General features: G+C 33.6%; 1 protein-coding gene across 8 annotated transcripts in view; it reads right to left on the bottom strand.

Moving 5' to 3' along the window:
* Nucleotides 1–26,236, bottom strand: part of PPP3CB (protein phosphatase 3 catalytic subunit beta) — a 47,934-nt gene that overhangs the window by 3,342 nt on the left and 18,356 nt on the right. For 2 of the 8 annotated variants that reach the window (XM_086382061.1, XM_086382066.1), the window contains exons 4-13: nucleotides 25,684–25,795; nucleotides 23,751–23,896; nucleotides 23,346–23,485; nucleotides 23,161–23,238; nucleotides 22,961–23,055; nucleotides 20,095–20,220; nucleotides 12,753–12,830; nucleotides 7,488–7,514; nucleotides 5,347–5,431; nucleotides 4,515–4,612 (exon numbers count right to left, since the gene is read on the bottom strand). In XM_086382061.1, the coding sequence (XP_086238187.1) occupies nucleotides 4,515–4,612; nucleotides 5,347–5,431; nucleotides 7,488–7,514; nucleotides 12,753–12,830; nucleotides 20,095–20,220; nucleotides 22,961–23,055; nucleotides 23,161–23,238; nucleotides 23,346–23,485; nucleotides 23,751–23,896; nucleotides 25,684–25,795 (985 nt within the window). The remainder of the gene's footprint in view (nucleotides 1–4,514; nucleotides 4,613–5,346; nucleotides 5,432–7,487; nucleotides 7,515–12,752; nucleotides 12,831–20,094; nucleotides 20,221–22,960; nucleotides 23,056–23,160; nucleotides 23,239–23,345; nucleotides 23,486–23,750; nucleotides 23,897–25,683; nucleotides 25,796–26,236) is intronic. The other 6 variants (XM_086382062.1, XM_086382067.1, XM_086382063.1 and 3 more) reach the window with 3 other exon arrangements.

Genomic DNA, 26,236 nt, shown 5'->3' with positions numbered 1-26,236 from the left:
CATCTTGAATTCAGTATTTTGATGGCCTTAGAATTTTTCAATATGTTTATTATATCACATCCATAACAATTGCAAGGAAATCTCTAGGATGAAATTATGAAATTCTCTAGGGTGAAACCAAGATAGTAGAATTGTAGCAGAGCAAATAGAAGGAAATTCTTTTCTTTCATTTCTAACTGAAATAATACTTATCACCAGTTGGTTCCCTAAGATATAAACTAGAAGGAGTTTAGCAATGCTTTTCCTGTCACTTCTAATTCATAGAGAGAAGCAAAAGCTGCAGAAGTTGCTATGTTCAGAGGACAATGAAATAAAATTTGTGGGCAGTAAACTTGGTAAGTTACACCAACTAGAACAATTTTGTAGTCCTATCCTTTATGGGTAATCTAAAAGGACTCCGCTCATCTACTAGGATTTTCCTTTCTATTCTAACACTGGTGTTCCAAATATCTAAAGATATTAACATAATAGCCTTAAAAAAAATCCATATATGTTCAGTGTATCATGAACCCAAATCTGCCTCAGATAATAAGAGCCTGCATTCTTAAGTGAAGATAAAAAGGCTACTGAGCATCTATCTTTTCAAGCCCATCTACCAACTAGAGAGGAATCAAGAGATAGAACTGAGGTCTTTCAGGCAATTAAATCCTAATCATTTCATGATATGGACATACATATAAGTCATATAAACAAAAAATGCATTCCTGATATAGCCTATCTCTGGCCTATTTAGAGAATTTCAACATATTTAGTCATATATTTTTTGTAGGCAAAGATTCTTTGGGCTCAATTCTGGGTTCAAACTGTATGAAGCACTCACATTGAAGACCAGGACCAAAAACTGCAGAAGACAATATTGTCTGATAATATTGCCAAGTCTTAATTCTTCACTTTACCCAAAGTATACAAACTCAGAATATTTAACAATAACGTCCATCCCTTCTATTTTGCTTCTTCTACAAGAAGGTCAATTAGAACAATTATTCCTAAAATGACCTTTTAGCAGTATACATGATTTAAAAATGATAAATTTTATCCAAAGCAGTTATTAATATGAAAGGACACTGATAAATCTAAGGAATTAAAGAAGGCTAAATTAGATAAGTTTGTAGATCTCAATCAGATAGTAAATTGGGGACTCCCCAAAAGAAATATGAACACTGAGTAAAGGAAGAATTTTTCTTAACTGTTAAATCATATTACAAATTAAAGCAGATATACTTAACTGTATACCTACTGTACACATCATCACTTAAAAAATCTAGCCTTGTATGCTTGTAAAATACTCTTATAATTTGTCCACACGGAAAACTGGTATAAGTGACCCACCTCTACTGGATCATCCCTGGGAATTCCTATTCTTCAAAACATGGACTATTTTCTTTATAATTTACAAATTAATTGGGAAAATAAGATGCCTACCAGAATGTATGCTTTAAAGAGCTTGTGGTAACAGAAATGACTTTACATGAAATATTTCATAATTTCTATTATATACAGTAATAAATTTAAAAACTGATATTACTATAAGAATTGGTATCTATTTGGGTATATCAATAGTTTAAAAAGTCTGTTAAAATTTTTTCAAATTATAAAATTTGACAATATACTTTTGTGGGCTTTTAATTTTATATGTAAAAGCATTTTCTAGGTCAATTTATATTCTTTGCTCTTTCCCAAGGCCTCTAAATGCTTCTAAATCCTTCTCAGAACACAAAATATACATCACACTCAAAACTGCACACCATGTCAAGCTTGAATGCTTAGAATTCAAAGATCATTTGAAGCTTACACATTAAGCTGGAAAGAAAGAAATCTGATAATTTCAAAATTCAATCTGAAAAGCACTAATTTTCCTCAATTTCTTTCAATTTTACAGGGCATCTTGACATGGCCTTAGTAAGTTTGGATACAATGCTATTTCAAACTGTGTTCCTCAGTACTACACAGAGTAAGTGATCAAGAGGAAATGACCTTACTATAACATAGATGGTCACATATTTTCTCATATAGTTCCTAGTGAAGGCAGCATTAGGCTAGCTCCCAAACTCCCAGAAGAAAATCAACATAAAATATGATTAACAAATCCTACTCCGATAGTTAGGCAGTCTGTAAAACACTTGAAAAATACTATAAATTAACTGTAATGTTATTGATAAGACAATTTCAATTTTCTGACAACAGGAAAGAGGTCTCAGAATTTTAAAACTTTCTTCTTGCAATACTTAGCTCTCCATTATTCACATAAGGGGTCATCATGTCTATTAAAAATTTTAAATGTTACATAAATTTATAAAAATCACACAGGCGATATGAGTTTTGTTGTTTCAAAATGGGTCTACTCATGCTAGAGAAATTACTTCAATCAAATACTTAAACCACACTATCAAGATCCATTGCTGGCAGAGCTGTAGAGCTATCTAGTCTCCTAAACTAGACCCCTTAAGCTCAGCACTATCCAGTAACTCACTCCATGCCAGGAATAGACAGTCTCTCAGTAAAGCCGTCTTTCAATCCTTCCCTGCAGTTGGGGGTGATTTCAAAGCTGGAAGACTGAGCTTCAGGCTGCATACAAATTACGATGAACAGAAGTGCTGAGCTATCAGCAAAGCTTGTAATTAGCAGGTGCCAATTACGAAATCTGAAAGGTTTGTTGTGGATACAACATAAAAGTAATATTATACCCAAGGATAACTGAGAGATGACTGTAGTTTAGATTTAAGTATGAGACCCTTCTGGGTTTTTTTTTTCCCTTTTCTGAATAAACAGGAAGAAGTGTAGAACAATTTTCAAGCTATTGAAATTCATCCTTTTCTATTACTAGATTTATTGAATGTTTAAGATCTTAATTTGTTTTAATGAAATTCTTTTCAGCTAATTTTCCTAATGCTTACAACATAATAAGAAAAATGAAAGGCAAGAAATATAAAGAGAATCAAAGTACATTTTTTTAAATAAAAAAAAGAAACCTTGTTCAAAATGAAAATTTGAAGTTATAATTTCAAAACATACTTGTATATCTCACATATACCAGTGGTGGTAGCAGACAACACAATAACATATAAATAGAACATGTATAGGCTACAAGTAGAAATTATTTGTCTACAGAAAAAAATTCTTTTTATTTATTTATTTAAGCATTTATTATGAGACTAAGTGAAATGAAATTACGAGAAGTCAATCTAATTAAATTTATTGAAAAATGAAAATTAAAACTTTCCTGTTTTTTTGCCTTAAAAAATTGACTAACTACGATACCAAAAAGATACTGTCAATCATGACTAAGGAAAACATCAGATCTGTTGCTTCTTGTCTTAATACAACAATGACCCTTGGAGGGCTGTGGTTACAATAAAACATAAAGTAAGGCTTTACATATCACATTTTCTGCTTTCCAACCAAAAAGGAAAGAAATCTAGACTTGGAGTTACTGTGTATAGACTATAACATTCATATCACTTTCTTCTATTTAATCTGTAATGGGCTTTCAGAAAGTCAACTCAGTATTTACACAAATATTTACGCCAAAAAAACTTGTTTTCTTAGTATAAAATATTCAATGAGCCAGATTACAGGAATGCTTTACGTATAATTCTTTTTATTTTCATGCAAAATAAAGGCACACTTAATAACACCCTTTCAATTTTGACTTACAAGATTTAAATTCAACCCCTTATAACAATGACTTAATATCTAATGTTACATTCACGTTTAGAATGCACAAAGCACAGCAACAAATGCAGCAAACCTTAAAACAAGGCGCTACAAAGTTGCCTCTACATCAAGACAGATAAAGTGCCTGATAGAGTAATTTAATTTAACATACTTTTACAGACATACAGCTAACCTAAAGAAAGACAGACAGATTTAGGAAAGCAGCTACATCTGCAGAGGAAGGAAACAGCATGTTACAGACAGTCAATTATACATAGAACATTTGACAAACACCACAGAAAACAAACTTTGGCATCATTTCCCAGGGTACAAAACCTTGCACAAATGTTTTGGCAAGTGAAGTGCATAAGTAATGTTCTGGGGCTCAGGCAGATTGTTAATTCTAAAATTAACATCTGAAAATATAAGCATAGTCTAATACAATTACATAAATTAAAAAGATAAAAAATAAGAAACTTGGAATTACATTTCCATTTTAAGTAATATGAATATCCTGATTCACATTCTGAAACTGAGGCTTTAAAAGGAAAAGGGTGCATTAGACAAACGAATAAATATTTTAGACATTATGATATGAGTTACTCCCATATCATTTCATGAAAAGCTGAGAGACTGATCATTATTTTCAATTGAAAAGAATACTGATTCTATCAATTTTCTGCCCTGGTCAGGTTCTTAATCAGATATTACCTATCATACAGTATTCTGTTTGTGTCAGCTGCTGAGACAAGAACTAAAAAGCAGAAAGAATTCCCTGCATGCATTATGTGTATTGTTAGCAAAAGAGTGAGGTGTGCCCCAGTCCATCTGAGGCACAGCAAGTTGCATAACATCATTACCACTTTGCAGGGTCTGCCGTCCTCCAGCCAACACTCCACTAGGCAACATCCCTGTGGGAGTCAGGCCCTTGAGTGTCAGCACACTTTCACTCTCCTCCCTACAGCAGAGAGATATAACAAAGATCAGAGACTTCCAACGAGTTCCTAGTTAAAAAGAGGGAATGGGGCCCAGATGAAGGCCACGCATATAACTCATGACATTTGCTGCTACTACCATATTTTCCTCAATTCCAAGATACACATTTTTCCACATTCTAAATGTTTCAGATATGAGGGTATGATGTACAACTGAGACATTTATTGTTTCTCCTGAAAAGTTTATTATATGAGATTCATCAGCAACAGGTATCATAAAATTGAAAAAATATGGGATTTCATATGCTTTAAAGATAAAATGTCTGATATAAGCAGTTTTGCAAACAACTTTTTAAGGACTCATTCGCATGCACTCTTAAACCTGGTCTTCCTGAATTAACCCCAGGAAGACAATTTGGGGCTCCAGCATAAAGGAGTTCCTTTATAGATAAGCAAGTTCATCAGGATCACTCTAAAAAGTGCCCCTGCCTTATTCTGCACTAATCTTCAAGGTACAGATCTACTACTTTCATCACAGAAGGATAAGAGATACCAAAGGTGAGAAATAACAATCAAGGGGTCAAAAATGCTAATTTCAAAGAGATTTGTGTTACCATTTGCAACACATAAATATACAACTTCTTTACAGAAAGACTGCTACTATATTGTTTTTAGATATCAAACAGGACACTGTGTGTAGTAAAGCACAATAAAAGTGATTTCTGCAAAACAAATCAGTGGAAAAATGTATCATTACCTGAGAACAGAGAAGACCCTTGCCATCTTGCCAATTGCTCGAATTTTGTTTCTTATGATTTCTTTCCGGGCTGCAGCTGAACCTACTTTCAATGGAATAAATAGAAAGAAAGACTCAAGTTTAGGGCATCCATACTTATATCATCTTATCAGCCTGTTTCACGGTCATCTGAAACAACACCAAGCCCCCTAGCACCAGCTCACATGGAGACTAGATGAACTCATGCCAAAAAGCTTCCCCTTCAATGTTTAGCTCACCACTGGTCTAATATTGGGATCTGATACAGATACAAATGAAAAGTAATCCACAACTTTGACTCTCACACTACTAATGAGTAAAAGAGCGATGGAAAAGAAACTAGAGTCCAACCTATACCACAAACCAGAGGACAAAAAAATGGTAACATTCCTACAGTCTGTCCAACTTTCATGAGAGCCTACAGCATGCAGACTAACAGACTAGAATTGGTAACAGCCTACAGCCTTCTGCTTGGTTAACATAAAAGCCTTTGACATGCAGGCTCGAAATATGCCATTATACTACGACAAAAGAAGCTCCCTTGCTCAAATTTGGTCAGAAAATGTGATATGAAGTGACTACTGGGCAGGTGACCCAGAACTAAGGACCATACCCACATTTCAACAATGTACATCTCAACTTCATGGACTAGAAGTCCTTTAAGGTCATGCAATTACATACAAGCTTTTACATCCCTAGGTGAGTGTGACATAAGGAGAGTGACAATGAGAAAAGATTCCCAAAAAACATGGCTAAAAAATCACTAATGCTTCATCTCCAAAGGGTTAGCTGTACTGCCTATCACTGATACAGAAGAGAATATATCAAAATAACTGAATATATGCCTGAAAAAAAGACTCAAAGGTTGTTATCTTCCTTCCCTTGGCCTCCAGAAAGAACAACAATCTCCGTCCTGTTATCTCATATATAGCAACTAGAATCACTCTGACCCAAGAGTGTGGTTCCTTAGAATTGTGCTTCAACATGATGACAACGCACATATGGAAGCACCATAGTTGAGGAGAAGGTTAAGGAAAGGCTAAGACACTAGACCAAAAGGGGCCTTAGGTATATGGAGGTCTGGACAACCACCAGTCTTTTGAGCTACAGTATCTCATTTAAAATTCAAGCAGTCCACAAGCACATATAATTAAAAACTAAGATGATGACTGGACTTTACTGTAAGTAAACAGAAAAAGAAATCCAATTTCAAAGATGAAAACAAAGGACATATTTTAGAGAAAACAGGTTGCACAACCATGTTTATGATGCTCTCAGGGTAATAGTATGAGCAATGAAGCTACAGCTTTTACAAATCGGAAATTGTGTGGGTACCATGGTATTACACACGTATTTTTAAAATGCCAAAAAATTACTTAAAAGTTTCAAAATCATAGAATATTAGAATTTGAAGAGACATTAGAGATACTGCAAAACTTAATTTCCTCATTTTATAGACAAAGAAACTAACTTTACTAAGTATCTTGTCCAAGGACATAAGGATAAATCTGATTCTCTTCAAATAAATTAATATAGATACTTTATTTTAAAATTGATGGAGTTTTTAAAATAGCTAGACTGGAGGAGAGGAGTATGGGGATAGGGGAGGATGGCTGTAAGGAGATACACTCATATTTTCAGCTTTAATTATTATATCTATAAAACTGAATGATATGTAAACTATACTTAATTTCAAATTAAAAATTCACTGGAATATAAAAACACTTTACAAATCAGGATTTTAAATCAGTCTACAAACACATCATGCATAATATTAAAGTAAATGTCCACAGTAAAATTACTTTGGGGAGTAAGACAGACAATCAAACACCCCTAGTCATGCAGGGAAGAGTACAAAACATTACAAATAAGCAAAAGAATGAAATTTTAAAACAAGAGGAATGAAAAAGAGGGAAAAATATTTCCATGCACAGAAAGACAGATATCTTGGAATATGACTTCTAAAAACATCAAATTCTAACTTAGATTAAACTTAAACTAAATTTGCACAAGGCCCAGAGGACTCTGCATAAATATACTCAATGAATACACTAACTTACATGGACATGAGAATAACTTATGAAGTCATATTTCAAAACGATGTTACTCTGTCTGGTCTGTACCTTTTTTATTGCCATATATGAGCCGTTCTTCAGATGGAGAGTCCAGAAAAAAGGAAGTGAATGATGGAGAAAAGGTGGTTGAGACAAATAAAAAGATAGAGATTTAACTTGGCAGTGGTACTGAAGAATGAATGTAGAAAGAAAGGGAGAAAAATGAAGTCCCTCATACTTGAAATTTGAAAAATGTAGTACTGTAGATCTGGCAAATAAGGAGGGATGCCACTGGGTAGAGCTCTAAAGGAAAGATTTCTTAAAAGATATGTGTTCAGAAGAAATTATGGACAGAATGACTATAATATTTGATGAAAGTAGACAAATTAGGGACAGAAAAAAACACGTGAAAACACATAAGACTGATAAAAGACTGTGCTAACAACAATCGCACATTTATATTAATACCCCTAAGGAAATGTGTCACCCATGAAAGTATGTTAAGTGAAAGGTAATGACACAAATGAGATACAAACTCATGTGGTTCTTCAAGGACACCAAATCTGCAAAATCTGTAGCATACACAGAGAAATGTAGGTAACTTTATAAACTACCTTGGTGAAAAACCTTACCCACTCCCAATAAAGAAAAGGCAAAGCCTCCCACACTCCATTGTAACAAAAAGCCTATAATTTCTTGAAATCAGAATTGTGGAACTTTTGCACATACTCAGGATCAACAGTATGTGCTATCTGTTCCCAATCCAATCTGGAAGTTTGAGGGACATCTTTTTACACAAATAGCAACAGACTGTTTCAATGTAAGTAATAGCTCTAAGAGTAGGCAGCAGAGATGTTTCATTTGAGCTTTCCATTGTAATGCTGATATACATGATTCCATTACAGGAAATGCAAAGTTTTAGCTTAGTAAAACTGTAACACATATAGGTTATCTATTTCCTTTACCAAACTTAAGACAAATATAACTGAAAGAAACAGTATTCATTCTAAATATCATAGAAATCAGTCTTCAAAAATTCCCTTAAATGATTACATAATACCTCTAAAAGGAATGCTATTGCCATATATTCCTTCAAATTTTTGCCTTCAAAAATAAACCCACAGGTATATTAAACAATACAGAATATCAAAGTCCATCACTTAAGAAGAAAGAGTCATTCCTTTGGCCAATTTCAGCCTTGAATGTGCAAAAACTACTCTTTTCTTCCTCCCACTGGGAAATCTCCAATCCTATTTTTCCCCTTTCTCCATGGAAAAGCTAAACTCTTATTCTGCCTCCACAGCAATCCCCAACTCAGTAAGTTTTCTTCCTAAGTCAGGTTTCTCTGCAGGCTCAATCCACAGCATAGCTTCACTGCTGAGCAGGAAAAGGAGAAGGAGAGGACAGAAGGCACGTTATTGTGGTCAAAGGAAAGGAAAAAGATGGAGTTGAGGGGAAGAAATAAGGGAATATGAATAAGAAAGGGAAACAAATGTAGCTCCAGCAGCTCTTTTCCCAACCCACCCTAGTATCTATCCTAAACTCCCTTCCTTTCTTCCAGTACTCAAGGTTCTTTCTCCTCCAAATCACTCTCGTTCCTAGACAAACTCCCAGATCCATATCCTCAAAATTTTCTTGGAGTCCCAACTCTTAATACTTGGTAGTGCAAAGGTGAAGCAATGTGAAGTAACTGCACCTGCTATGTTGGCAGTGAAGGGAGATCTATTTCTAGTATGCAAAGTTGGAACTCAGTGTATTTTCCCAGAGAAACACTGTCAAAAATGGTGCTTATGCTCAGACGCTTAGTCGTGTCTGACTCTTTGCAACCCTATGGACTGTAGCTCGCCAGGCTCCTCTGTCTATGGGATTTCCCAGGCAAGAATACTGGAGTGGGTTGCCATGCCTTCCTCCAGGGGATCTTGCAGACCCAGGGATCAAATCTGAGTCTCCTGCATTGGCAGGAGGATTCTTTACCACTAGCATCACCTGGAAAGCCCATAAATGGTGCTTCCCAATTTTTAAAATTACTTGAAGAGTGAGGAAGAATTTTGATCCTCTCTATTCCCTCCTATGGAAGAGAAGATTTTGAGAAGTTAGGTTACTTTCCTAAGATTACACAGCTAGTATAATGGTAGCACCAAGACATCTGAACCACTGATCCTTCTCACTAAACTACAGTGCCTTTTAATGATCAAATTTGATTCATCTCTGGAGTGTAAGAATGATATAACAAGTTGATAAATAAGTATAATTTTCATTGATAGAAAGAATATTGATAAGATGCATAAATTTCATTAGAAGGAATATAATAAAAATTTATATTTATTCTTGGTTGAATTCCCAAAAACAATTGTGTCTGCTGCTGCTGCTGCTGCTAAGTCACTTTGGTCGAGTCCAACTCTGTGCGACTCCATGGACGGCAGCCCACCAGGCTCCCCCATCCCTGGGATTCTCCAGGCAAGTACACTGGAGTGGGTTGCCATTTCCTTCTCCAATGCGTGAAAGTGAAAAGTGAAAGTGAAGTCAATCAGTCGTGTCAGACTCTTAGCAACCCCATGGACCGCAGCCTACCAGGCTCCTCCATCCATGGATTTTCCAGGCAAGAGTACTGGAGTGGGGTGCCACTGCCCTCTCTGACAATTGTGTCTATCTTCATATAAATCATCAATATCTAAACCAAGTACTATATTAGACTTAACAGAGAAATGTTTTCCTTTTTATTATATAAAGAGGACTCAAGGATCACCTGTCACTACTTCTATTTAACATTATTGATTCAAATTTTTTAAAAGAAATAAAAGATTAAAATGTAGAAAATAACAGTATCAGCCTTATGCAAATGACATTTTTTAAAGCTATGGAAAACAAAATAAAAATTATCGTAGGAAGTAATTCTGCTGATCCAACTTGTTGAACATAAGATAAACCCCAAAATATATAATTATACAGTTAGAAAATACATTAAGAGAGATACCAGTTGCAACAGTAATTAGAATACAAAATAGTGAAATATTAATTTAACTTGGTAATAACAAATTTTTTCAAAGAAAAAACACATAATTTTAAATACAATAATGATATACTGAATATATTAAAAGGAATAATTATAATAAATGAATTATATAGTGCAAAAAAATTTTATCTTAGTTTAGAAAATTATACATTATTTTTAAAAAACTTTCTAGATTCAGATATAGATGGAATGTAATGCCAATTAAAACTCCTACTATGGAAAAAAAAAAACTCCTACTATGAAATGAAGAGCAGAAATCAATGAAATTCAAGCCAAGAAAATAACAGAGAAAAATCAACAAAATCAAATACTGGTTCTTTTAGAAGTAGAAATAAAAGTGATACACGTCCCCACCAACCAGGCTAAACAAGAAAATAAAGATTTTTTTGAAATTTATTTTTAGAAATAAAAAATCGGTTATAACTACTGAATCATGGATATCAAAATAATAATTAAAAATATTATGAACAATTAAAAAAAACTCTTACTAGATAGTTCACAGAATTTGATATTAACAAAAAAACTCTACTGAAAAAAAATTCATGGGATATGCACAAAAATTATTTCATTATATTATTGATCATTATATCAGTATCTGTAACACTGTGAACTAAAATCTAAACCTAGAACTAATCTTACAACAATGGTAGCAGAACAGGGAAAATAAATATTTAATTAAAACTATAAAAATGCTATAGAAAAGACAGATGATGAAATATATTAGAACTAAAAACTTTTCTACAAAACATCAGATAGAGAGAATTAAAATAAGGAAAAATAAATATTACTCATTGAAGCTTATTATCCCCCCCCCAAAAAGAACTAACGTAAGTTAATTTATTTCAGTTAACGAAACTATAAGCCAGAGTAAAAGCACTCGCTGCCTGCCACCAACAGATGGCAACAGCAGACATGTGTATATAGTCACTCTGTACTTTGAACAAACAGAATTAAAACAGCTTAAGAACTGAACCTGTTTGTAAGTAAAGATATTTCTGGAAAAAAAAAAAGAAGCAAGGGGGAGAAATTGAACTAAAAAAAAAAAAGTAAATAGCTTTATTCAGATTTTACTTGTTAAGTGGTCACCTGAGAGGAAGTTTACACAGCTGGTAAAGCAGATTTCTTCCTCAGCATCATTAGAATTCAAATAAATATAAATTAAACCAACGGTAACTTATTTCTAAGTAAAAATGACCAAAACCCAATTAGGTTGGCCTGTGAAAAAATAGGTCTATGGATTCATTGCTAGAAACACTTCATATTGGTCCAATTCTTATGTAATCTGGCAGTTCACAGCTAAAATAATGAAGCTAAAATTCTTCATACTCATTAACTCTGTAATTTTCCTCAAGAAATTTATTCTAAGAAGGAAAATTAAAACTATTATATGACTATGTTTATTGCATGCTATTCATAACAAAGATAATTTAAAGCAACCCAAATGCCAAACAACATAAGATTAACTACAAAGATTATGGTATAGTAATATATAAAAGTATGCAGGTGTCTCATTTTAGCACTATGTAGACCATGTTTAATACATGGGAACATTTATATACTGATTAAAACTATGAAAAATATGCTGCAACAAAGATGTGAGGGGCAGATGGAAGGAAATAAAGAGTTTTCAGCTTATAAATTATTTATATTTTTTGTTTATCCAATTAATTAATGCAATAAATATTTAAGTTCTAAATAAAATCTTCAAAACATAAAAAGAAAAGTAATTTTGCTTCTATGTTGTAGTTTATACTATAAATGTCCATTAGATACACAGGCTGGCTGTCTTACATAAGAACTAATAACCATGCATAACTTTGTTTCTATTAAAAAAAGGGCTTTCTGAATCTCCAGCTAAACTAACAAGAGGTTTCTTAGAACATAACCACTCAAAATTGGGAACAGCTTATTTTGATTTTTGAAAAGAAGAAGTGACAACAACACTATGTATTCAGGTATGTTTCTGATGCACCAAGAATACAGTACCAATGCAACAAAAAGCATTTTTATCCTCCCTTCTCTAAGTAGTGTCCATACTCATGAAGAACCACATTCTTTTAGCACTTCAATTTTCTTTTCCTTCTGTTCTCTTTCAAATTTCCCCTTTCCCAAAATTCATTTTCTTCCCAGTATCAACAGAAAAAAAAAAAATCACTAAAATTATTTTAAAGTCTTAAGTAGTATCTGAAAAAAGTGACTTGTCACTTATCAAATAGTATAGCCATTTGAGAGCAATGACTATAATTTACAAGAGTATATTGAAATTGGGCAGTTAAACAATACCATTTCACAATAAAAAACAGTAAAATAAATAGTCATACCATCAAACTGGTCTTCGCCTTCAGTCATAAGTTCATCATCAGAGCAAATACTCAGAACGTTTACCAACATTTCCGTCACTATTAAAAACAAATGTTACACATTAGCTGATTATATTCAACTCTCTATATGTATACAGAGCAACCATTTATAAAAATGATCAAATGATTTATAACACAAGATTAACACATTTAGATAGTAGAAATGATGGAATTAAAAAGCTATATGGGCTTTCAAATGTAAAGAAATCAAATGGCTAACAAGCCTGAGAGAGATTCTTTATGGAGTAAGTAATCAGGTCCCTTAGAGGGAAATAAAAAAAAAAAGCAGCTCCCACAGGGATAAATACAGGGATGAATAACATCTAAACACATACATTAATTTTTCATTATGGATACAACATTAAGGAGTCAGAAAAAAACAATGGCACAGTTTCATTGTTTCAAAAAGTTTTAGCATTCAATCTTTTAAAATTTGGCTCCAGCAATTCCCCTGAAACTTAATCTTAAGACTACTAATGACTATCTAACAACTAGAACCAACGGTTCTTTTTTAGGCTTAACTCTTCTTCATCATTTTGCCTTCTCTTTTCCCTTGGTTTCCAGGATTCTACTCTTCTGGTTTTTCTACCTTTTAGACATTTTTTTCCCCTGAATCTTCTTTTTATATGTTCAATCTCTCGGTGATTCCATCCGTTCCTATATATTTTCAAGTATCACCTTTTGAGGATGATTCTGAAGTCTTTACTGCCGGTCTCTACCTCCCCTTAAATTTCTGGATTTCTTTGCTGGTTTTATTGTCAACTGTTTCACACTATCTGTATATTGTCTGTTTCCCCTACTAGAATGAAAGCTTCCTGAGTGCAAGGGGTTGTTCTGTTTACTCCTGCATCCCCAGAGCCATGCATATGAGAGGCATCCAGTAAATATATGACAAATGAGTAAATAAAAAAAGAAAGGTACAAGCAAACTTCAATTAATAAATAAAAATGTCTGAGTATTAGCCCCTGGATATCCTGACAACACCTGGAAATGAACACATTCAAAACAAAATTTAATACTGCCCCTATTGTTTCTCCTAATAAATATATTAATAGCATACTATATGCCAGGCACTGTGCTAAAGCTTTGGGATTCAGATAGAAAAGGTTCAGTCTTGACCCTCCAAAAGCTTACTAACTACTAAAGGACATATAGTTATAAATATATATATATATACACAAACTATCACAAAAATGCGATGAGCACTATGCTCTAAGTATGCAGAGTTATGCACAAGATCTGCTGAAGAAAAGCAGGCTTTTGGTTTGGAATAGAAATTTGTCAGGTGGAAGTGGCAGATAAGGCATTCTAAACAGAAGTTAGAAAAAGTATGCAACAGTCAATAAATCAGTGGAATAAAATTAAGGAGTCCAGAAATAAAACAAGTCAGTGGGGAAAAAATAGTTTTTTCAACAAACGGTGCTGGGACAAGTGGATATCCACATACAAAAGGATGAAGTTGGATTCCCACTTTACAACACACACACACACACACACACACACACACACACACACACACACAGAGTAAATCAAAAAGGATCAAGAACCTAAACGTAAAAGGTCAAACTATAAAATTTTTAGAAGAAAACACAGCGGCAAATCTTAATGAGCTTGGCAATAGTTTCTTAAATATAACACCAAAGCACAAGCAACAAAAGAAAAAATAAAGAGGACTTCATCAAAATTAAAGACGCTTGTGCTTCAAAGAATATCACCAGTAAAAAGATAATTCACAGAACAGGAGAAAATATTTGCAAATCATATATCTGATATGGGACTCACCTTTAAAATATACAAAGAACTCTTATAATTCAATAGTAAAAAGACAAATAATCCATTTAAAAATGAACATTTCTTAAAATAAGACATGCAAATGTCAAATAAGCACATAAAAATACACTCAATGTCATTATTAATTAGAGAAATGAGATACAATTTCATATCCAATATGATGGCTATAATAAAAAAAAAGATTTTAAAAAAGTATTGGCAAGTATAAGGAAAAACTAGAAACATTATACACTGCTGGTAGGATTATAAAATGGTATAGCTGCTTTGGAAAATAGTTTGGCAGATCCTCAAAAAGTCAGACATAGAGTTATCATATCATCCAGCAATGCTATTCTCAATTACATATCTAAGAAGAATGAAAACATATTGTACAGGAATATTCATCACAGCAGTATTCATAGTAGTCAAAAAGTAAAGAGTACCAAATATCCATCAGCTGATGAATGGATAAACAAATTGTGGTATAGCCATACAGTAGAATATTATTTTGTCATAAAAAGGAATAATATATTGACTCAGGCTACAACATGGATAAACCTTAAAAATATTATGGAAAGAAGTCAGTCACAAAAGACTACATACTGCATGATTCCATTTATATGAAATTTCCAGAACAGGCAAACCTGTGCAAACAGTAAGCGGACAAGTGGTTGCACAGGGCTGGAGAGAAGATGTGGAGGGAACTGGGAACTGCTAACAGACATAAGGTTTCTTTGGGAGGATCAAGAAAATGTTTCAAAACTGATTGTTGTGACAGACACATAACTCTGAATATACTAAAAATCAGTGAAGTACACAATGGAAATAGGTTAATTGTATGGTATTTGAATTATACCTCAACAAAACTGTTATGAAAAAATAAAGAAAAAGTATTAAGGCATGAAACTTGAAAGAGCATATACATATAGTACATTCAGGAAGTTGGCTATGCTGTTTCATGGCTGGAACATAGAAAACGTGAAAAGAAAACAACAAAAAAATGAAACTGAAGAGAAACTAGGCAAGGTACAAAGACCTCATGTGACAGGTTAAGGTTTGAGAGTTACCAGGGTCATTTACGGTTACCAAATACTAGCTTCTACGTGTGTACTGCTTTCCATCTAGAAGCTTTGCTGTGAAGGAAAGGCAAGAGAATCATAGCATAATAGTGGCCAATGAAAGATATCAGATAGGGGAAATGTTATTTTTTATTTAAAGATCAGATATATTTGAACAATTTACAAAAGAGCTTAGTAGAGAGAGTCTGAAGATATAGAACACCTAAGTAATAAAGTAAGTTTCCTGAAAAAGCAGGATAATGGAATATAAGAACAAGTTAGAAATAGTAGCCCTGGATTGAAGGGTCACATCTTCAACAGGCTAAGAATTCAAGATGAGTGCGGTTTATCAGGATGGTCTAGTGGTTAGGAATTCATGTTTTCACTACCAAGAGTCAATCCCTAGTTGGGGAACTAAGATCCCCAAAAGCCATGCAGTATAGCACTCCCACCAAAAAAAGATGAGTGCAATTTAGAAAGCAGGGGAACAGTAAGCAGAGAAAGCTTCCATAGATGGTATGTGTTTTCTCTGACAGTAAGGGAAGTGGCTAGAAAAAGAAAATGTTTAAGTTAAAAAAAAAGAATTTTAGAATACATCCTGGTGGCAATAAGTGGGGAAGGAGACTAGTGACATAAAGATGTTTGGGTACTACTGAGAGCGTAGCTAATGCTAGAAATCAAAGGGTGATACCAAATCATTGTTGTTGTTGTTTAGTCACTAAGTTGTGTCCAACTCTTTTGCAACCCCACAGACTATAGTCCACAAAGCTCCTCTGTCCATGGGATTTCCAAGGCAAGATTGGATTCCATTTCTTTCTCCAGGGGATCTTCCTAACCTAGGGATCAAACCCACATCTCCTGTACTGGAAGGCAGGTTCTTTATCACTAAGTCACCAGGGAAGACCCAAGGCGATATAAATATCTCCAGTAGCACTCTATATCCTAACTGTAAAAATGGAGAAAATGGATAGTTAGACTTTATGGGGCTAAGATTCATAGGACAAAGTAGAAAAACAAGAGAGAAAAGAGTTTGGGAGTGTGTTAAGAAGAAAGAGAGGCAAAAGGGCATCAGATTAAAAAGAAAACAACAGGGTCAAAGGCCTAGCAATCCCAATGAAGACGAAGAGCAGCCTATAACTGAAGTGAGGGGTTGCTAGAATAACAGGAGTTCTCATCAGCGTGTGTTAATGGCACTATCATTATCACACTCAAAACATCCAAGCCAAATTCAATCATTCCCTCCTCTTAAACAAGCAATCTTGTTAAGTCTCACTGATTCTACTTTTACAGTTCTTGGAGTTCTCCCATGCTTTCCATTCCTAATGTTAACAGGGCTTCATTATGTTTCTGATTCCTGATGAAGTTTCATAACAGGTCTTCCAATCTCTAGTCTTTCTTCCAGTTCATTTCACCATAGTAATTTTTCTAAATGACTATCATGATTATTTTCTGTTGCAGTTACATCCCACCATTTATCAAAGTTCCAGATTCTCTGTTTAAATGATCAAAATCCTCCTGATCTAATTTTGACTTTTCATTCTTTTTCTACTATTATCATTCTTTCTAATGTATGAAGAGGCTTCCCTGGTGGCTCGGATGGCAAAGAATCTGCCTGCAATGTGGGAGACCCAAGTTCAAATCCTGGGTTGGGAAGATCCCCTGGAGAAGGGAATGGCAATCCACTCCAGTATTCTTGCCTGGAGAATCCCAAGGACAAAGAAGCCTGGCAGGCTACACTCCATGGGGTTGCAAAAAAGTCGGACACAACTAAGCGATGAACATTTCATTTCATTTCATCTTTCATACATTACTTGCTAATCAAATTGAACTCCTAAACATGTCAGTGACCTTATTTCTTTCTTTCTGTCAGACTCAGCCTTGGGAAGTACCTTCTCCTAAAACTGTCTTGCTCACATCTACCTGCACAATTCCAACATTCTTTAAGCCCCAGTTCAAATGCTACTTTAATCTCTCAGATAGAATCTCCTTCTCCTGTTAATTCCAAAAAAAATCTGGTAAATGAACAAATCTTACATATATGACCTTCTATGGCAGATCACACCATACTGGATTCTCTGAAACAGAGGTTCTTAAATTGCGGCCAATAAACCTGATGGCATTACCAATTCGCTTCAGATCTATGAGCATCCTCAAAATGTTACATATGTAAAAATTATACATGTATTTCACACATGAAATTTTCTGGGCGGTGTAAAAGTCTCTAACTTTCACCAAGTTCTCAAAAGGGTTTTAATCTTATCTCTGAGATTCATTCTATAATATTTATACATACAAAAAATAACAGCTGAGATCTGATTCAAAACAATTGAGGTGTGGGATAGGGAGCAGTGGATGGGGATATAAATGACACAGTATTGGCCATGATTTGATAACTGTCAAAGCTGAATAATTGGCACATAGTAATTCATCATATTATTCGCTCTACCTTTTATATGCTGCAAGTTTTATAACATAAGATTTTTAGAAAACGAAGTAAAAAGTCCACAAAAGGTTAAAAAACTACTTTCACCTAACTTTGGGATTAAACCAGCCTTCAAGGAAGCCTCTGGCTAGGTTAGTTGCCTCCCAGGGACTAGATCAGAGTCAAACTGGTTTTCTCAATGTGGAATCCAATGAAGAGTCATTTGCAGATTTTCACACCAAAAGAAAATTTTCATTAGAATGAAGAAGTAAATAGGCTATTTAAACAGCTAACGTGTATTAAAATGGAAAAATATGCAAAGAGTTTAAGAAAATTTTCTTACTGTGTTCAACACTGGTTAGAATTCTATTTGTGTATAATGTTCAAATCTGAAATTCTGATTTTAGAAAGATATGAATAACTTAGAGAAGATCCACAGAAAAACAACAAAAATGGTCAGATAGTTTGAATACTTCCTCACAATAGCTAAGATGATGTAGAGTGGCAAAAAAGAACAAAAGATCACTTTGTAGCAGACTTCAAATACAGGATCACTGAAAGAAATCTACTTTCACTTCTGAGAGAGCCACAGAAACTAGATTAAGTTTTCTCATCTCTCAAAAGGAGTTAGACTACATGATTGTGATCACTAAGAGATCTAAAATTCTATCTAAAACCAGGGCAAAAATCAGATGCCCTGGTTTTTGACAGGTGCATTAGCTGAGAAAACCTATTAACTTCTCTTTGTTTGAATACTCATAGCATAAACATTTAGATTAGATATAATGAACTACTTCCTTTTTCGTGGAGGCATCAGAAAATCAAATTAGAAATATCCATTTTCCTCCTACCTATCTTCCCTGCTTTCCCCACCCCCCATCCCACTCATACTACGTTAAAACAGTTGTGCTGCAGTCTAGCCTGGAGGCAGGAGAATAAACAAGATGAATTCTTAAATTCCCTTTAGCCTGATGAGGCTATGATTGAACTATTTCTCATATACCAAAGATAGAAGGTTATAAGTGTAATGCATCCCTTGCACCTAAGCCCTTTACTGGCCCCCTTCTCAATTGCTAAAGTGGGTAATTCTATCTCCATATTAATGCTGACCTACGGAGTAACTGATGAAGCCCAAAGGGAATCTGCAAAAAACCTGTTGAACATACAGTTTAAGTAGTAACTCTGAATTTTAGAACCAAAAATGCCTTGGCAGAAGTAACATATCTCAGGCAGAAAGGAACATTTTGTAACATAGAGGAGGTGAGAAAAAATAGAGAGGGATATAGAACAAAATGTTTTACAATCATATCTATACTCTAATACTCATATTCCACATATGGAAACTGAGGTATTGCCTCATCGGAAAATTAACGCTAAAATGGAAAAAGAAGAATGTGATAAAGTAAGGAAGTCTTAAGAACTCTACAGAACTAAAATAAAAAACAAAAATAAAACCTCTTAAATAGTATTTATGCTTTTTTAAGCCTATTAAGTACATACTAATAGGAATCTCTAAATTATCAGGAAACCATTACCACTAAAATTATATACATATAACATATTGCTCCATATAGGAGAAGAAATATTAGGTCAGAACCTGAATTTCTCTTTATCATTTCTGACAGTACAGAGCTGCTACAAAATGACTAATACTGCCCCAAATGAAGGCTATTAAATTCTCCCATGAATTGCCATGACATCCCCAAGAGTGATGTTAAAATATGCAAAAGCGTCAGTTCCAAAGCAAAGCCATCTCTCCATTCCTTCATAAAAGATTTAAGCTAAAGAAAAAAAGAAAGAAAACCCAACAGCTGAAGACAACATCAGGCTATTTATAAGTCTTCTCCCAGTCCCCCAGATACCCTCACATGGGGGCTGTAAACAGCTAACTCAAATATCTTTGAGGCTCTCATATCCACACCCACTGACACAAGCAGAGCTGTATCCACAGTGAAACTAGACTTCAGCTCCCTTTAGCAAGTAGTATGTGCCTGCAATAGTAAACTGGAATAAATATAACAGTATAACAACTTTTTTAAAACAAAAATCATACCTTTTTCTCCAACAAACGGTAAAGACCATGTGAAAACATCCATAAAATTGGGCAACCAATAAGGATGTGGAGAACAGTTAAACTGTCGAATATTCATCACATTATTTTCATACTTTAATACAGCAGCTGCAAGATAAGTTTGAATGTCAATGTAACAATTTGTCTTTAGCCCCAAAAGTCTAAAACACATAAAAGCAGAAAAAATATCTTTTAAGGTGGGTGGGAAGTCAAGGGGTGAGTGGAATGAAGGGTAGTAGAGAGGTAGGAACTAATTTTTAGTAGTAATACACTTTTTGCTTCCAACACAGTTTTATGTAGAACATAGATATTTACTTGTCATTATTAATGAAATTCCCAATCTTTCTAGAATGCTTGTTGTACTTTATAATCCAATACAAATAATCCAACATGCACGTTTACTAAATCCAAAATTGTGAGAACTCAGTTTTTTTGAGGAAACACAGAACAGCAATGAGCAATTTTCTAGGTCTAAGAGTTCATACAAGTTGGAGGAATTTAAGAGGGTTCTTTTTAGTTGCAGGCAACCTGAAAAGGACAGCTAAATGGAAATAAAGCAAGAAAAAAAAAAAAAACACAGAGAAGAAAAAGAAACATTTGGAACACTTTATTTATGAATACAGGAATGTACTTATTTCATGTATTAAAAGAAATCAAGTGAAACTACTACAAAGGAATATTTCACTTCATTTAGAAAAAAATTCCATTAAAATACCAAAAGAGAAAAACTCAAAGTAACATACTCATCTCAATTTCAAGTATCTTTCTAAAGCTTCATAAGTTGATATAAATAATACCTTAAATTAACCTGATAAAGATTTCAGGCACTGGTTACATTATTTTATGGAACATTGGATTAATGGGCTAGATTCTAATCTAAACTACAGTATATACCATATGTGTAATAGTAAATTATTTAACTAATCTGTTTCTCATTTATAAAACATCCTGCCTATCTCAGAAGTTTAAGGTCAGAGAATATAGTTCACGTGAAACTACAAAAAAGTATAAAATGTTTGGCAGATACTATAATAGTTATGTGCTTACTTTTTTTTCATTTAATGTAAAGCACTGAAATGTATGTATTAAATTCCATGATTTGGGATTCTAGCTAATGTAGAGTTTTGTTTCTCTGATGAAATTCCCATGAAATAAATGTATTTCAAATTTAGCCTCAGAAATTAAGGACTGATACCAAGCTTTTAATTTAAAAAAAGAGAAAGATAAAGAATCTAGAAAATTGCCCTATAGATGGAATGAAACATTATGAACACGTCCTGTACCATGTAAGCACTCAAATCATTAACACCATGTACAGAATCGGCACTATCAAGAGACATTTGATTTTGACAAGACAGATTGAATGGTTTGAGTTTCTTTTTGGAGTACTAAGAAAAGTATCCCTTAATCTCCTGAGTTAAACTGACGAAGGACAACCAGTATGGCAGTAATCAACTGACCACTGAACACCAGTTCCTTTAATACTAACAAAGGGAGGTTACAGGTACAAAGTTAAATATAACAAATCAATTCGGAGAATGGAGTCCAAACTTAGATGTATTTTTCTTTAAAAATGAAGGCTTGCTTCATTAGGTACCTTTATAGAAGTTTCAAAATTTATAAAACAAGATATAATTTAAACGATTATCTTAGCACTGGTATAATCCTTGGAGGCATTATAGTTTCTAAAGACCACCAACTCGGGTAATCTCAATGGTATGGTTGTTTTGGTGATTAATATAGTATGGAGTTCTTACAACATACCCTGTATCCAAGCTATTTGATAGCCTGCTACTGCTACTATCTGATCTCAGGTAAATGTTTTAACCTTTTAACTATCACCTATAATCTTCCAAAAACTCTATTTTGCTCCTCTTTTGAACTCACACCACAAACCTGTATTTAGCAATGACCTCATTAAATGTACTTTAAAAAATCTTTAACCCTCTGTTCTTTACTCCTGGCACAACCACTCCTGTCTGACCTTGGGAACTATGGCATAGTCAACTGAATTTCTGACATGTCAAGACAGAATAGGAGCTGGCTTCTGGATTTCCTCTTCTGAAAATGTGAACTGCCTAAACATACTCAAGCTCATCTTCAATGTCCTTGGCACACACTTAACTAGATTAAGATCCTTTGGTATTATCTCTCAGTGAATTATGTTCCAAGTTAAAGGAAACCCAGTTGTTACAGACAGATCAAATTTGGAGGGAAGGCGGTGGAATATAAACCACTAGAAAAGAAGGTAAATTACAAAGACATAAGAAAAAAAGGAAGAAAGAGCAGTAAAAAGAAAGGAAAGGGGAGACTGTCTTCCTGAAAGAAGGTCGGATTGAATTAAATAAACGTCCAATTACAAATCATCATGGGGCAGTGGATATAAAAGTAGAGAATAAGAAAGGAAAAGAAAACCTACATCAGTGAACATAAAACAAGAAACAGGGCAAACAACCATATAGTCCAAATACATGAAATGGTCAAAGGAGCAGCAGCAGCTTTATGCAAACAAGAAAACATTCTCTTGATTATAAGAGAAAAGATTTAAGAAAGGGGAGTTTGAGAAAATCATGTGCATTTTTACTTGACAGAGTTACCTCAGAACATTCTTTCACAGGCAGTTTTTGTGAATGACAAAGCTGTGAAATGGTTAATGTTATGACTTAAGTTTCACATTTTGGATTTTCATTTCTTGTCCTCTCCCCTCCCTTATATCTTATATTTTTTCATAAAGAGATTTGGATAGTTACAGTTTCAAACAATGCCCCTTTTCTACTATATTTTCAAAAAATAAGTCAATTAAAATACTAAGTTGTTTAACAATATTTTTTTATCAACAACATCTTACCTTTATTATTGTAGACATCTAAGTAATTAGGTGCCGAAAAAATTGTTATTAATGAAGGGAACCCTGTAGTTTGACTTTTTCTGTACATTCTATAGCTGCAAAACAAATAACTTAATATGCATCGTAAAGCATCAATCATGGTTACTAAGTTTGATTTGTATATAAGGTGTTAATTTGGGTCAGGGAAACAGAGTTCTTACCCTGCATCTTGAGCTTCATGAGCTCTAATAATCGATAACAAATTATTGTTTTGCAAAAATTCACACACTGCTGGATAGCTGTGGGGAAAAAGAGAAAATTAAGTAAAATAATGACTTTCTATATAATGAAAGCATATGCTATTTTTACAACTAAAATGTGATTAAGCTTGAATATTTTTCCTTACTTATAAAAATAAGAACATCCTCGAACTGTATTGTGACTAAAATGTTCCTGTGATTTTTCATTTCCAAAATCTTCAGAAGGATCGGACCATAGCAAGTCACACATTGGTCCAAATGCAGGTGGCTCTTTGAATCTATCTAACTGTGAAAGAAAAAAAAAGAAACAAAGAGCAGAAATAACTTGTCAAAAGTGAGAATGGAATGGACAAAGGAAAGTGGTACCAACTCTGAATACTGTGCATACTACATTGTTCTGAATGGTTAAAAGATATTTTCTTAAAATACCAGTATATTAATTTTTACCATTACCTAATCTTGGCAGTGAAGAGACGTTTGAAGTTTCTAGTCTCTACTCAACAAAATGCTATAAATAGGAATCAACTCTTGTTACTAAAATATATACTCACTCTCCTAATATCATCCAGTGTGTGTATTTCTGGTGAAAGTCCACCATGAACACAAAGAAATTGTTGGTTTAAAAGTGCAGCAAGAGGCAAGCTATCAAAAGCTTCCATACAAGCTTCATAGACTCTTTCTGAATATTTAATTTTACCTAGAGAAAAGAAAAAATTCAGTAATTGAAAACTGCATAATTTGTTAATCATTTAAAACATATACATGCACATACATAAATGACTATTAAAACCAAGGCAAAAAAATTAAAGATATGGATAACAGCCAAGTGGTAGCTAGGGGTTCAGAGTTGGTAAAGGGGTGAGTATCAAAGGCAGCAAGGAGGAATTCATGGGATGATACTTTTCTGTATTGTGACTGTGATAGTAGACAGCTTTAATCATTTGCTAAAGTTGAGAACTAAATACTTCAAAGAGTAAATTTTACTGCATAAAAAAAATTTTTTTTTTAAAAAAGGCCAGCATCTTACCCATAAGAATCAATAAAGATAAGCAATGTTACTGTACTTACAAAGACAAAATATTTGCTCTCCTTAGATTTATTTTGTGTATGCAGCAGATAGTCATAAAATATTACTAAAAGTAAATAAGTCAAATCTCTAAAAATAGCTCAACTCTTTACCTTTATAGGCCAAGTAAGGCAAAATTAGTACTATACTTAAAGGCAGTGTTAATTATTTTATTCTACGAGTCAGTGACTACTTTTTTGTTACAGGGAAGACTACTATAACATCACAACAAAATTCAAAGTCCATCCAATTTAAAAAAAAAGAAAAGATCTTATTCTTATTTTGGAGGACCAGAGGGTTTCCTTTAGCCTACAATGAGCAGCGAAGCAAGAAGTCAACGTAACACAAGAAAGAATTAAAGAATTAAACGGTCATCTACTTTTAAAAGTCTGTCATACGTATTCCTTTGCACCTTTATATTTTTAAAGTCCTGGATATTTTGGGATTTTGCTGGACGGCTTGTTACTTATTTAAGAAAAAAAGAATTCAGTTCCTATTTCACTGCTTAACACTGTAACATTCAAATACGAGAAGATCTATATCTAGCAATCAGAGGTTATAAACTGGTAGTCTGATGACAGACCTGTTTTCCAACATTGCAGTTTAATAAAAACTTTAATTTGATTGCTTTGAGGTCAAGCATGAACTTTCCAGGCCTCATCTTGTATTCATTTAAGTTACCCACCTGATCTTTGAAGTTATATCAGAGTTTGCCACTTCTGCCACTACCTGTCACTATATTGATCTTTATTGCATCATGTTTTGCATCTCAGTAATCTGAAGTTATTTTCTAATTTTAAATCTTAATTCTAAGACTTAATACAGCCATGAGTACTAACAAGTACATAGCTACGAGATGTGAGAAAAGGTCAAACTCTATACTATATGATTGCTTACAGCTATTAGATTACCACAGCCATAAAAATTTGAGAGAAATGGGATAAATATTGTAGACTAAGACCTTCAATTAATCAACTATGTATGTATAACACAATCTGCATAATTAAAAAATAAATAAAACAATCTGCAGTGATGACAGGATGATTAATTTGCTAAGAATGTTCATGGGAATGTCTCAATATTGGTGGAGAGAAATCTCCAATGCAACATTTCTTTTCACTTGGTTCATATTCTTCCTGTTAGAAAAAAAATAATTCTAAAATTAAAACTATACACAGAGCTCAAAACTGTTCCTAAGTACATATGTAAAAATCAAATTTAATAGGAAATATTGAAATGAAAACATCTGAATAATATTAAACACTAGAGAACTGTAGACAATCTTCCTGAAAGTTTTACATGTTTGGACACAAAATCTGTTCTTACATCTTACACTGTAAAATCTTCAAACTCTTACTACCCACATCACTCTAAAAGAACCCTGAGGAAGTGAAAATAGTTCTCATGGCAGTACTCACATTCCTGCTTAAAGGTAAAATATTCAGTAAGGTGTCTGCATTCATGGTTGCCTCTCAGAAGAAATAATGTACTTGGATACAGAATCTTCAGGACCCATAAATATAAGACACACTACAAAAAAAAATGTTTCCAGTGAATTAATCTTATATTTTTGTTAATCTTAGTTTCATTTCCTCTAACCCTATTACCCTTATAATTTCTATTACTCTTCATTATCTTTTTATTATCTTTTTCTCTTTGTCCCTTACTCAAACATAAGCTCCATGAAATTAGGGACTTTGTTGTCTTATTCACACCTGATCAGAAAAGTACCTAGCAAGTAGAAGAAGAGCAGTAAACATTTGTTGAATAAATGAGTCAAATAATTTACTTTTGACTTACAAATTGTTTGCTGTAAAAACAATTAGCAGATTGGTCTCCTCCTTAGGTATACCAATAAATAAAACAGTAACAATGTCAAAAATAATAGCAGCTAATATTTACTGAGTATTCATAATATGCCAAGCACTAATTATTCCTCAAACAACTCTATGAAGTATGTAATATTATCTC

The sequence above is a fragment of the Bos grunniens genome, chromosome 28 (genome assembly GCF_055505025.1).
Source record: "Bos grunniens cultivar Pamir isolate PY7600 chromosome 28, Bosgru_T2T1.0, whole genome shotgun sequence".
NCBI classification, from domain to species: Eukaryota; Metazoa; Chordata; class Mammalia; order Artiodactyla; family Bovidae; genus Bos; species Bos grunniens.
Note: the sequence above shows the minus strand (reverse complement) of the source record. Positions and strands in the feature narration are given on the sequence as shown.